At 31.5% G+C, this 14,740-nt stretch overlaps 1 protein-coding gene and 1 pseudogene across 1 annotated transcript; both read left to right on the top strand.

Annotated features, from left to right (window-relative positions):
- Positions 1-1,327: 1,327 nt before the first annotated feature.
- Positions 1,328-2,283, top strand: LOC107623791 (uncharacterized). The gene has a single exon (XM_016326165.3). It carries the CDS (start codon positions 1,416-1,418, stop codon positions 1,860-1,862), a length of 447 nt encoding a protein of 148 aa, XP_016181651.1. The 5' UTR covers positions 1,328-1,415; the 3' UTR covers positions 1,863-2,283.
- A 5,907-nt stretch (positions 2,284-8,190) lies between these two features.
- LOC107620939 (protein FAR1-RELATED SEQUENCE 5-like) overlaps positions 8,191-14,740 on the top strand; it is a 35,356-nt pseudogene continuing 28,806 nt past the window's right edge.

The following is a 14,740-nucleotide window of genomic DNA, read 5'->3' as shown; positions in this document are numbered from 1 at the left end:
TTCGTGTTACACCCAAATTTGCTACAAATATAAAATTTTTTTTTCTCTAATGTTGCATTTTTTTCTCCTTTTTTTCTTATTTCTTTCTTTCTTTTAATGTAAGTTCATCCTCTTCCAAATAATTTTACAGCATTATGTGTTTTTTTTTCTTCTTTTGTTTGTTTTTTTATTTTTATTCTTGTTAAGAGAGTAAAATAAGAAGAAACTTGAGAAGGTAAAAAAAAAAGATGAATAAAAAAAAAGAGCAGAAGATGAGAAGGAAGAAGATGAAGAGTTTTGAATTATGCAAAACTTATCATAATAAAAATACACTCAAATATTTTTGTGTTACACCCAAATTTGCTGCAAATACAGAAAAATATTTTCTTTTAATACTACATTTTTTCTTCTGAATTGAACCACACCTCAGCCACTTGATTGGATTCAAAACAATAATCAATTTCATTCTAGTTCAATTGATAATCTGAACCTGAATTATTCATTATCTTCAACAACGAGATAACTGATGATGGATGAAAAAGAGAAATATAAAAGGAGGAGAAGAAATTCCAATGAAAAAAGAAAGAGGAAGAAGAGGAGGAGGAGAAGGAAGAGGTGGTGTTGATGACGACGATAAAAAAGAAGAAGAAGAAAGTACAGTAACGACACAAAGTGCGTGAATATAAATGACTTGTAAAGACCTATATAAAAAAAATACTTACGCGTGGAGAATCATTCTAATAGAATATGCATATTTCGTTTACAATATAAACAAATTGATTATGAGTATATAAAGTACATCAATTAACTTTTACGAATTATATTTGCACCCGTTTAAAAATTTATATTTTATCTTATTTATAGTATAAAATTATAAATGAGAACTCATAATTAATTTTTACCGTAATTGAATCTAAATATGTAACCTGTATCCAAATTATTTATATCGGTAAATGAAATATTTAAAATATTTATTTAAAAATATTACTTAAAAAATAAAAAACAAAATTAAATATTAGTATAATTCTAAAAATATTAGAAATAAAAAATACAGTTTTATCTATATATTATTATTAAATTAATAAAAATTAATTAATTTTTAAAATATATTATTTAAAAAATTATTTAAATATATAAATTTATTTAAATAATTATATAATTTTTTAAAAACGTATCTAAATTAAACTCCATTTATTTTTTTAGATATGATAAGAAAAAGTTTCTTTTTTACTAGAACTTGGTGAGAAAAATGCGTTGTAGATGAGAATAAGAGCGCGTGACCGACTCACTATTGTTCCATGTTGTGTCCTAGAGCCGCCTCATTACCCCTTAAATACCTACCTTCTACCCTACTCCTTCTTTCCATTGAAAATGCAATTTTCTAATCCCTCTAAAATTTCCTATTTTCTAAGGTTCATATCTCTTTATCCATCGCCATGGCTGGTGTCGCAGTTCTTAACCCTCAGGATTGTCTTCCAACTTCACGGCCCCGAAAGCCGATAACCTCCCCCTCCTCTTCTTCTTCACCTAAAATTCCGAGTCCAAGTCCTAAATCTTCTCGAAGCTCCCGTACCAACCCCAACCGCCAGAAAAAGAGCCAGATCCGACCCGATACCAAACAGCCAATCATGGTCCGATTCACTATCTTAAAACGCGGGGAACCCCTTCCCCAAACCACGCAGCTTCCCAAAACCGAGAAGACCACCTCCGATGCGGTGGCCGTCCGTCCGAAAGAGTTAATCGGTGGGACGTACGCAGGGTCGTGTGTGGCGTCGCCGCCGCCTAGCTCGGTTCCGTTGCCGATTTTCGTGACGAAGAAAATCGCGGCGGTGAGTGAAGCGACGAACGAACTTAGGAAGATGCTGAGGTTGGAGTTCTCGTAGCAGATTGGCGTGAATGAAGGCGAGGATTTGAACAGTAGTTGTTGGGTGACTGGGGGCTTTTTAGCGCTTTATTTTTTCCCTTATTTTTTCAGCGGGATTGATCGAGCGCGAATATCTCTTCTTGATTGTTTAACACTTTGTTCAGATTTTCATACATACATGTTCTCACTGCAACTCTTGTTAAAGCCCCTTCTTTGTTATAGATCTTGTTAGGACTGTTTAGTTCGATTAAGCATGTACTTTAAGCTTCTCTAGGTCGATGTAACAAGCATGTAGGTTATATAAGTATCCTCTGTTATTACTTATGTAGGTCTATGTAACAAGCATGTAGGTTATATAAGTATCATCGTTTATTATTTCTTTTCCAAATCTCTTGTCAATTGTAATTCCATGTCTGATTATAAATTTCAATTTCAGATTTTATCCTATGTCTTTATATTTATGTTACTGTTAGGTTGAAATCTAATTTAGTTGATTGAGTTCTCATTAGATTAGGGGGAAGATTAATTGAACTTTAGTAACCGTGATATTGAAAAGAAGCAATTCGACAATTAATTACAAATCTTTGTGACTTAGTCCTCTGTGGCGCTTCGAGAATTATGTTCTTTCTTTGAATTGTCATACGCTGAAAGCTCACCCTCTGTGGTGCTTCGAGAATTATGTTATTGTTCTTTCTTTGAATTGTCATACGCTGAAAGCTCATTTAGCAGCGGATGGCTCTGTCGTTGCCAAGGGAATGTAACCTTTCAATTTCAGATTTTATCCTATGTTTTTATATTTATGTTACTGTTAGGTTGAAATCTAATTTAGTTGATTGAGTTCTCATCAGATTAGGGGAAGATCAATTGAACTTTAGTAACCGTGATATTGAAAAGAAGCAATTTGACAATTAATTACAAATCTGACTTGGCCCTCTGTGGCGCTTCGAGAATTATGTTATTGTTCTTTCTTTGAATTGTCATACGCTGAAAGCTCATTTAGCAGCGGATGGCTCTGTCGTTGCCAAGGGAATGTAACCTCCCTGATTGACTTTAATTTCTAAGACTATTTTCAGTAAGGAATTCATCCAGTTGCTGTTTATGGTCTATCTATCATAAAAAATAATTCTAGATCAGTTTTTACGTCATAAATAGTAAATAGAAATTCAAAGTATCTCTCTTTTCTATTAGAAGGAACTAATTTTAGTCCTGTTGTGGTCTCACTTTATTAATTAATTAAAATATTTAAAATTAATATAATTAATTTTTTTAATAATGTAATTTAAATTTTTAAATTTAAAAATAACTTACTATTAAAAGATATTAATATTAAAAAAATTCATATATAACAATAATACATAATATATAATTCGGAGTTATACTAATTTGTAAAATTACTTAATATAAAAAAAAATATAATTAAATTCTATAGTTGACAAGAAGCATTGTGAAATTGCCATATATGTTTAATCAAGTCTTTTTTCAATTGTCTATGTTGCTGCCTATTTTAAATTTGAGCATTTCTAATTAATTATGTTAATTATTAATTAAATAATTAAATAAAAATTTAATTATTATTTAATCTAATTAATTATGTTAATTATGTTAGTTATTAATTAAATAAAAATATAATTATTTAATATTAATTATGTTAATTATGTTAATTATTAATTAAATAAAAATATAATTATTTAATATAATTAATTTAAATTTTATATAATTATTTAAATTGGCAAGTTATTATTGGCTTCTCCAAATCCCTCTTCAGAGAGCTTGGTCCCTCTAGAAATTCTTGTGGACCTTCTCTTCTCTTGCTCCAACGGCTAGTACCTCTTGAGTGTCAGAAAAAGTAAAATGATGAGTTCTATGGTACCTTTATTATGGTGCCTAAATTGCTTAACTTCCTTTTTAAAGTAAAAAATAAAATGTTTAAAGTAAAATGTAAATCATGTAAAATTTATTAAATATTATTTACTTACTTTTTTTAGTAACTTAAGTACAAAGTAATAGGCACCATAGTATTCACCAAGTAAAATTGGGTCTCATGCATTGAACTTGCTCTAAGGGTGTTTCTTATTCCTCTTTCTAAATTCTTTCTGGATTTTGGTAGAATTAGTATTTGTTTGGACGCAATTATTTTGATAAAAAAAATTTTTAATAAAAAAATCTCTTTTTTTGTTATTTTTTAACATAAATTTTTAGTAATAAAAAAAAAAACACTAAAAAAATAAAAAAATATTTTTTTTGAAAAACTGTAATTTTATATTTTTTTAAAAAATCTTTTTAAAAAAAAGATATTTTTTATATAATAAATAAATAAAAATATTTTTATATTATTATATTTAAATATAATTGATAAATAAAAAAATATTTTTATATGAAATATTTAAATATAAAATTACTTATATTTTTTATAAAATCTTTTTAAAAAACTAATTTAAAAAAAGATATTTTATTAAAAATTCGTCCAAACAAGCCCTTAGTCTTGTGACTCATTTTTTATGTATGGTAGGACTTGTGACTCATTTTTTATGTATAGAAAAATTTGAGGTATTTTTGTTGAAAATGAATTTATTTGCTGTAATTGCTGCCGTAGATGCACTAATTTTTTTTATATTATAATAAATTGTGTGATGTACTGGAATATTTTAATATACCTAAATTTTACATTGTTATGGGATATCTTTTAGTTTTCAGAAGGCATAAAACGTCATCCACGTTTTATGTGTAAAAATAACTTTTAAATTTATTAAATACAAAACGACAGTGCTGTTTTTATTAAAAAAATAATTAAAATGCTTTTTCTTCACAAAACGGCAGGACCGTTTTCATGGGATAATTTTTTTAAAAATTCAAAGAAGGAAAACCTTAATAACGTTTTGAGGGTTTTTTATTTTTTATTTAAAAAAATTAAAACCTAACAGTATATATTAATAATAATTAATAATAATTCAATTTTATTATTAAAAACTAAATTAACTACAAGTATAAATTAACCAAAAAAATTATAAACTACTAATAATAGAAACTTCTAATATTTTATGTAGACATAAAAAAATAAATTCTAGCCATTAAATAATAATTAAGGCTAATAATTTTTAGTAAAATTATTTTACTAAAAATTATTAGCCTTAATTATTATTTAATGACTAAAATTTATTTTTAGAATTTTTGTATGTTTACATAAAATATTAGAAGTTTCAATTATTATTAGTTTATATTTTTTTAGTTAATTTATACTTATAGTTAATTTAGTTTTTAATAATAAAATTGAATTATTAATATATACTGTTAGGTTTTAGTTTTTTAAATAGAAAAATCAAAAACCCTCAAAACGTTATTAACTTTTTCCTTTTTTAAATAAAAAAAAAATTATCACATGAAAACGGTCCTGCCGTTTTGTGAAAAAAAAAGTTTTTAATTATTTTTTAATGAAAACGGTATTGCTGTTTTGTATTTAACAAATTTAAAATATATTTTTACATGCTTGCCTACATTTTGTACTTTTTTTAAAAGTAAAAAATATTCCATACCAATGTAAAATTCACATACATTTAAATATTAGAACACATCTCACAATTTATTACAATATAAAAAAAAATGAGCCCCTAGATGTTGCAGGTGACCAGGCTTATTGGCTTAATATGTAGGGGTGTTTAAAAAAAATTGACCAATCGAACAAAAAAGAGAAAAAATCCAAAATAGTCCTTGACAATTATTTTGAAAGACAACGAGGTCTTTGACAAAAAAAAAAAAAAAATCCAACCCGACTCCTGATAATTACCTCGAAAGGACAACGAGGCCCTTGTGCCAAAAAAAAATCAATGTTATTTTTTTGGCACAGTGGCTAATCAATCCAAAAAAAATATCAGGAACCCGATTAGGTGTTTTTTTTTTCTTGGAGGCCTCGTTATCCTTTCGAAGTAATTGTCAAGGGTTGGATGGAGATATTCACTCAACAAAAAAACATTAAAAACTCAACAAAGTGAAAATCGAATAAACCCAACAAAAAAAATTAAAAACTAAACAACCTGAAAATCGAATAAACTTTAAAAAAATATTTTGTAATTTTTTTTGTGGTTCAGTTTTTTATTCTGATAAAAAAAAATTTAACCAAATCGAATTGATTTTTTAAAATATTCTAATTAAACACCTCAAAATTCATTTTCATCCCACCTTCAAATGATTTAAGGTTGTGTTTGGATGTGCTTCCGTGACAAAAACAAATAATAATACCATATTTTATAATATATTTAGTTTAGAAATTAGGAATAAAATATATATTTTTGTACATATTTTTTAGTCAATTTTTGTATCCACCTCCTTGGGATAAAGAATACACAAAAGGTAGAGATTATTTTAATGATTTTTTATCTCTAATATATTTTGTAAATAGTAGAGTTTGTCGTTCCTTTATTAAAATTTTAGCTTCATCTTCTCCTTCGTTCTGCAGCTGCGCAACCAATAAAGAAAAACGGTTTTCTTTTATTATAATATGGGATTTGATCGAAAAAATATTTTAGTTTTTTAAAAAAATCAAAATAGTATATAATGTCTTTTGTTATGTATTTAGTAAATTGTATCTATCTTTTCAAATACAAAACAATGACATTTGACAAGTTTTTGTACACTGCTTCCAAACATAATACAGAAGTATAAAAATAATAGACTGTCTTTGTCTCTCTGTCTTTATATCTGTCTCTGTATTTTTGTCTTAAGTATAACATCCAAACATAGCCTAAGTGATGGCTGAATCCTAACACCAATCCTCTCGAGCTTTTAGCGCCGAAAATCCCTCTCCCATCTCCAATCCTCCCTCTTCTCCACCATTGACGCCGCCGGACAACACCATTGCGGTGGCGCGGCCCTTTCCTCTTCCTTTCCCTTCTTCGTACCGCTTCTCTCCCTCTGTCGTCCTCCACGACTCCACTGCCTCCACACACCATCTCTCCGGCAGCACGCCATTGTCCTATACTCTTCCATGCATAGCAGCAGCATGCACCAGACACTATTTTCCTCAACGCATGGCAAGACCTCCCTGCACTCAATTCAGCCACTCTCTGTCTGCATCATCAACCCCTCAACAATGGAGCCTCCGAGTAAGGTTGGTTCTATTTCTTCTTGATTTTTTTCTATTTAATCTATTATTTTTTTTATTGTTGACTATTGTTCTATATCTTCAATTCTTCACTGTTGATTATTCATTGATTATTGTTTAGACCTATTGATTATTAATTTATTATTTTCTATTTTTATTGTTTTTTATGATTCTGTGTTTATGATTCTATTTTTTAATTATGTTTTTATAATTCTATGAATTGTGTTCTATATCTCTAGCATATGTTGGATTTTAACTTAAATCAATATAACTTAGTTTTATTGTATAGTATTAATTGTTTGTGTTATAACTCACTTTTTGATTTCAGGTTCTTTATTTGTTGAATAATGTTTTGCTGTCTTGTCTTGTCTTGTAAGAGAACATCAAGATATGGTTCTTTTGCTGGAAAAATTAATGGAAACAACTTTTTTTTTGTTTTGTTGAACTTCTTATGCTTTTCAATCGTTATATTATAATTTCTTTTGTTGTTAAACTTCTCATGCTTCTCATGCTTTGCTAGAATAAAATATTTTTTTTAAATTGAGAAACCGAAAAAATTAAACCAAATCAAACTGATTTTAGTTGATTTAGTTTGATTCGGTTAGCCTCAATAAAAGATATTGAACCAAACCCAACCGCAGAATTAATATAACTAAATCGCACCGCAAACACCCCCTATTAATACGCAAGTGGTGTGTGGAGTCAACACGCAAGACTTGGATACGTGGCAAACACCTAGCCAACATGCAGGGGTGGCGAGCACTCTTGCAGATTGCATGTTGGACACGTCACGCATTTGGCGAGCACTCTATAAAAGCGAAACTTGTTATCATCTTTTTCATTATAAGGAGTGTTATTTTAGTGTATTGGTAGTATGATGGATGGTACCGTAAATATAGTGGTATATCACAAAGGTATGATTATACAAAATACATATGAAGGGATGAGTTTTGTGTGTGAGAATCTATTTTTGTTTATGGTTCCGTGTACTATGATATTTGCAGAGCTACAATATGATCTCTATCAAAGCATATAGAATGATATCTTAAAGAGATTGAGCAATATTATGTACAGGAATCTTGTTATCGTATTTGGCGACCTAATATAGTTTGATATTATGTTGATCATTGATGAAGCAAGTATGTAGCATATATTTTATATTCACCAGCAGACTCAGGTGAAACAACCAAAGATTGAGTTGTATGTTGAGTTTGAACATATATCTATGGAGGGGATTTAACATGACTTAGACATGGAAGATGAAAGAGATGAAGTGTACAAAGGAGTGAATAGTAATAGCAAAGAGCACTTCGAAGGTAACTACGAAGCCGGTGACGAGGACAGGGATGGTGATGGGGAAGGTCTAGTCGTGAAAAATGTAGTGGCTCCACCTGCAGTCAGTAAACCCATGGATGTTGCACTTTTTAAGTATAGCTTGTATCTTGACACCCTGCATACTCCAGAATTCTTCGAATAATAGTTACGTGAGGAGTGAATAATACATTTTTCTTAATTTATATTTTGGATGGATCAATGAGTGACAATTTATTTTTCTGTAGATGTTGCTGATTCTAAGGACGGGTAGTTTAAGATCGGGATGGAATACAATTTTAGAAAGTTGGTCGTCGAGGCAATTAGGAGTTACGCTCTTTCTAGAGGAGTCGTATGAGTTTGAGCCACATACGCTCTATGAAAAATGCGAGACATATGGTTGTTGGCCGATTTGGCTTATTGGAAAAAAGGTTGTTAGGAGGTACAGAGATACAACAGGAGGCACACATACACCATGAAAACGATTTCACATGATTATTCTAAGTTAGATTCAGCCACGGTTGTTAAGGCTATAAGGCCAATGGTTGAAGTCGAACCATCCTTGAAGATGAAATATATAATTATGGAAGTCTAATCTAAGTTCAACTACATCATCAGTTACCAAAAGTCTTGGTTGCTAAAGAAAAAATTGATCGAAAAAGTTTTCGATGGCTGGAAAGAATCTTACGAAACTTTGTCATTGTGGTGCACAATAAAAGTTCAGAAGATGCCTGCCTCAATTGTCCAAATAGAAACACGACTCCTATATAACGGGGGTGAAGAGGTGGACGGTGTCAGAATACTTCACTAGATATTCTGGAATTTCAATTCGTGCATTAGAACATTCCGACATTGCAAACCTCTGGTTCAGATTGACGGAACACACCTTTGCAAAAATACAAAAGGTGACCTTTTGGTAGTAATTGCACATGATGGGAACCAAAACATTTTACCAGCAATTATTTTTTCCATTGTAGAAGGGAGATTGCAGGTGTGACACTTTTTCCTCAGTAATTTATGAAGACATGTTATTAGGAGAGACAATGTGGGGATAATCTCTTATTGACATGAATCAATACGGGCAGTAATGAATTATAGCAACTTCTTAAGGGCATTCAAGGCCTCGTGCTTGCATAAATTTGTTGTCAATATAGGTGTTTGACGCTACTGTTATTTCTACTTATAATGTGTTGGTAGTGCTTAATACGACAATCTACGGTGTGATTTGTAGGCTATTCAAGGATAGTGAAGGAGTATAATATCAACTACAAGAAGTTGTAAGAGCGAGGTCATGCATATGCCTGGTGGTGTGACAACATTGAACTTCACGAGTGGGTATTAACATTTGACAAGGGACATCGATGGATCACATGACAACAAACCTAGTCGAGTGCATAAATTCAATGTTAAAGGGTGCCAAAAACCTTCTTATGTTGGCGTTCGTCTAAGCAACATATTATAATTGAATGAGTTATTTACGCAGAAACGTGCCGAGGCTCACAAGCGCAAGCATGCCGAATTTACTTACTCTGAATTTGTCACTTAACAGATAGAAGCAAATATGCAACATGTAGGAAATATAGTAAAAAAGTGTTAGTAATTAATCTTGCGTAGTAAGTGTGTGACTGTGGGCACTTTCGAGTGGAGTAAATATCCTGTCGCCACGTTATTGGTTGTTGTGCCAACCAGCGCCTCGATTGACAGGTACATGTTAATGACGCATACAAGATGTCAGAGATTTGCAAGGTTTGTAGAGTGAAGTTTGTCTCATTAGGTGATCCAGAGATATGACTTGCTTATTCGGGATCGATGATGGTTGCTAATCCTACCTTGAGGCGAATGTTAAAAGGTTGATAAATTCATATTTTACGATGATTTTTGGATTGAAAAGAGTGAAATTTATCAACTTGCACTTATTCCTTGAAATTGCATGTTTTTGTGAATTTCCTCCTAATTGTGCTTAATTGCTAAAAACATGTTTTTTATGCTTTAAATTGTTAAATTAATTCCACTTTTATTCCATTTGATGTCTTGATGTGTTTGTTTAAGTGATTTAAGGTGTAGAAGGCAAGGATGGTTTAGAAGATGGAGGCAAAAGCATGCAAAAGTGGAGGATTTATGAAGAAATGAAGTTTGGCAAAACTCCAAGTCGTGCGTACACGAATACCACGCGTACGCGAATACACGCGTATGCATCATTTCATATTTTTGCGTACGCAGCATGTGTGCGTACGCATGAGTTGCAGCACATGACTCACTTAAAAGAACACGTGGCTCGCGATTTCAAGCCTATCATGGGCCCAATCCAACTCATTTCTGAAGCATTTGAAGCATGGATCAAAGGAGGATCAACCAAGTAGTCTTAGTTTAGGTTTTTTTTATTATGGTTTAGGTGATTCTAGAGTGAGAAGCTCCAACTTCTCTCTAGAATTTTAGGGTGTTTAGGGTTTCTTAGTTTGATTTTTATTTAGTTTTATGTTTTGATCTTGTTTTAGTTTAGTTTTCTTTATAGTTTCTTGTTCTACCATCTTAGTTTACTTAGTTTTTATTGTTAGTTTCTTGATTTTTCTACTTTTAGTTTATGAACACTTGTTGAATTTCCAATTTTCTTTAATGCAATTTGATATTTTTCATATTTATTGATGTTCATTTGAGTTGTTATTATTACTTTCTTGTCTTGATTAGTTGTAGATTTTATTTATTATAGCAATTTATGATGTTTTGCTTTTATGTCTTCTAAGTGTTCGATAAAATGCCTTCTTTAATTATAGAGTAGATTTTCATTCTTGGCTTGGAATTGAGGACTTAGGTGACCTTGAGGTATTGATGTCCAATATTGATTGGTGATTTAGGGTTGTTAGTAAATCTTGTTTCTATTGATGCTAATCTTTTACTAATTCAATTAGTAAGTTGGTTAGGACTTATGGATTAGGATTAATTATACCTACTTGACTTTTCTCAATGTGTAGAGGTTGACAAAGTAGGATTAACTCTTCATAATTGTCATGTTTCTGATGAATGACAAGGATAGTAATCATTGACTCTCGACCCTTACCAAGATCTTTTTAGCATTTGAATTTTCTTTCCTTTGCCTTACTTGCTTTCAGTTTAATTTCTCTTATCATTTATATATTGTTTGCTCTTTAACTTCTTGCTATTTAAATTCTTGTTTATTTCTATAAAAAAATCCCAATCTTTCATAGCCAATTATACGTACACTCGACTGTAATTCCCTGGAAAATGTCCCAGAATTTAAAACTCCCAGTATTTGATTTGAATTATGACATTTTAAACTAAACTTTGATAGGATTGGTTGTCAGTTTAGCACTATACTTATAACGAATCTTGTGTTTTAACTTGTAAATTTCTAAACCAATGCCTAGCCCTCATCAAATGTCATCCCAAATCGACCTGCTACCTGAATGAAATTGACTCATAGAAAATGTGTGGTCCTTGGATATGTTGTCTTTGTAGAGGACAAGGTCAAAACTGTAGTCAATATACTCAGTATGCTGGATTGAGTGGAGGTGCCGAAATTGGTGGCAATGGTGGTTTGTAGGTCTTTGTTGGTCGCTATATTGTTTCTGGTAATTTTATCACTAAATACAACTAAACACAAAATTTTAATGAATAAAGTACTTTTATTATCAATAAAAAATATGATACAAAGAACTTATACAAAAAAAAACTAAAACACTTGCTTATTTTTTGTTGGTCATCGACTTTAACCCCTTTTCATCAATTACCAAACTGCGACAGAGTAAATCTATCTGGTGTAGTGATCTCTGTCCGTAGATTATACGAATGACCCCTACTTGAAACATCGTTCTTTGCCGTACCAAACCCACTTGCCTCTCCGGAGTAGATGCACCAGGATTGTACTTGTCAACATCCTCCTACAAAGCCATGTTCAAGTCTAGATTGCTCGACCTATCTAGTGGTACAGGCATACAAGCTGTGTTGATTAAAAGATGCGGAGCAATGCTACGACTCCCTTGAGAATCAACTGACATATGATTTGAGGCGTGGTCAGAAGTAGAATGCCTTCAATGAGAGACATTATTGACCGACGTCTGATGTGGTTGAGACAATTCCAGTTGTCACGCAGATGTGCTCCAACCCAAAAATTATCCAAATAAATGTCAGCCCATCGAATAATTTGATCATCCCCAAATATAAGCATCTAGTGGGATTGGGGGGGGGGGGAGTCTGAGTATATGGGACTATAGATCAGGATCTCGTGTAATGTTAGCAGTGGTGGGGGCTCGTGGTGGATGTGATGACTGTGGTGCCTATGCTGTGATAGTTCTAGTTGTTAGGGTGGATATTGTTGGTAATAAGAAATCGTTGAAACACTAGATAATGCTATGGTGGTTGTCGAGGTGGTTGTTATGGCTGAGGTGGTTGCTAATTAACTCCCTCCAATAACCTCAACCTTATCTCGAACGCATTCGTGTACCAAGTCTGGTAATCAACATGTAACATCCATTCCGGCAAAATACCTTGCTTAAGTCATGCTATTTATACTAGAAAGAATATTACGTAACCTTTTCTAATATTAACTACTTAATTACTGAGCCTTTGTATCGAATTCGCATTTCAGTTTTAAGAAAATATCGGAAAATTTTGTTTTATTCATTAAAGATATATGTCAAAGATTTACAAGTAATAATAATTACATAAATACTATTAGTAATAAGTTTTATACAAAAAAATCAAATAAAACTCAAATACAACATATCTCACCTACCCCTCTATGTAAAATAAAATATCAAGGGAGAAGGGACTCTATGAAAGCAATTAAAATCATAAAGAAAACCTACTAATCGCTTGCAGCTTCATAGTGAATCTTCAAACCTGTGTCACTAAAAGGGTGAAAAATTTGTGGGTGAGAACCAAATCACAAGTTCTCAGTAGAGGTCGAGAATGCCGTGAAAGTAAAGAATAAATCACAAATAGTTAATTTAGTTCAACAATAGTTAATTTAGTTCAACAATATTCATTTTCATTAATTATATAAATATTTGAAATTACATTGGAAAAGAATTGGATATTAGCTTATGTCAATCTTGGTATGAATAGTCAGTCTCTCCCAAGTATAGGTTTATTAAGTCTATGCTAAAGCAGTATAACTTTTCATATAATACCTAACCCAAAGCGTAACTCAAAAACAGGCAAATAGAACACAAAGTGACAAATAGAACACAAACAAACAAAACAAGGAACAAAATAAAAGCACAGGAAATATCATAGAGAATAATGCGCAAACAAGATGATGCATGTCTAGCCCTAGTGCAGGTAATGAGCTCATCTGTCGGTTTCTACCCACTCCCGACGTAACCCAGCATTACTAGCCAGATATGGCTTTCTTATTGGCTATACCCCTGTATGCAGGAAATAGCCCCTCTGCCTTACAAGGTCCACTGCATGCAGGAAATAACCCCTCTACCTTACAGGAATATAATATGAATCAGTACCATAGAAAAGCGTTCTCTGGTCATACCATTATCTATCTGACTGAGTGACTGCCTTATTGCAGCAGATGAATATACGATAAATTATCATGCCACAAGGCTCAATTCTTTATTCTCTTTCTCATTCAGAGTCTCTTTTATAATCATAAATACGGGACAAAACCCATGTCCTTTCCAACAGCTTCATAAACCAAATATCCTTTCTCAAAAGAATCATTGAAGTTATTGTCATTAAACAAGCCTTAAATATTCATTTTGATTGAGTCCTTATACTTTTATAAAAATTTGGACATGATCTCCTCTGAAAATAGGACTTAACCACCCTTATGGGTTCCCTCTTTCTCAATATTTCACCAGCCCTTTATCAACAATTGCCACAACAATATATTCTCAAAAACATCTGGTAATAGTCTAAAAAAATCTATTCTTAAATCTCATATTCAAGGTTGTCACCAAAACAACCTCGACAGTCTGATTTCAATTCTGCTTTCAAAATCAATTTGGAATTGCACTAACTTTATGTCTAGGTGACCGTCTCGGATTAAACTTTCTAATAAACTAAAAATAATAATTTTCTGATCAATCTAGCCTTGGGAATAGAAGGAAAACCGTAACTACTTTTGCAGTGCTTAAAAAACTAGAAAACAGCAGCAGCCTACAATATTCAAAATTTTATATAAAATCCAAATTAAATCCAATGACCTTTAAAATTAATTTGGTTCAACTTAACTTATCCAGGTCTCTTTTCCAATTAGTTCCAGATCAATACCATTTTTAATGAAGGATTTACATAGCTTGGAAGTTAGGTAGAAATATGTCAAAATCTGTTTTAGAAATCAGCAAGCTTAGTATCTTTCAGCTTGCATAACTTATACTACAAAATTTCAATTAAGCTAAATTTTGGTGTGGAGACTCTTAACTTATCTAGCAATAAGTGTGTCTTTGTTGAAACTCATTCGCTATTCAATTCTAAGAGTTACAAGCATTGGAAGTTGATGCATAACTTGCTGAAAACGG

The sequence above is a fragment of the Arachis ipaensis genome, chromosome B10 (assembly GCF_059453495.1).
Source record: "Arachis ipaensis isolate K30076 ecotype BB chromosome B10, ASM5945349v1, whole genome shotgun sequence".
NCBI classification, from domain to species: Eukaryota; Viridiplantae; Streptophyta; class Magnoliopsida; order Fabales; family Fabaceae; genus Arachis; species Arachis ipaensis.
This window is presented reverse-complemented; position numbering and strand designations above follow the sequence as displayed.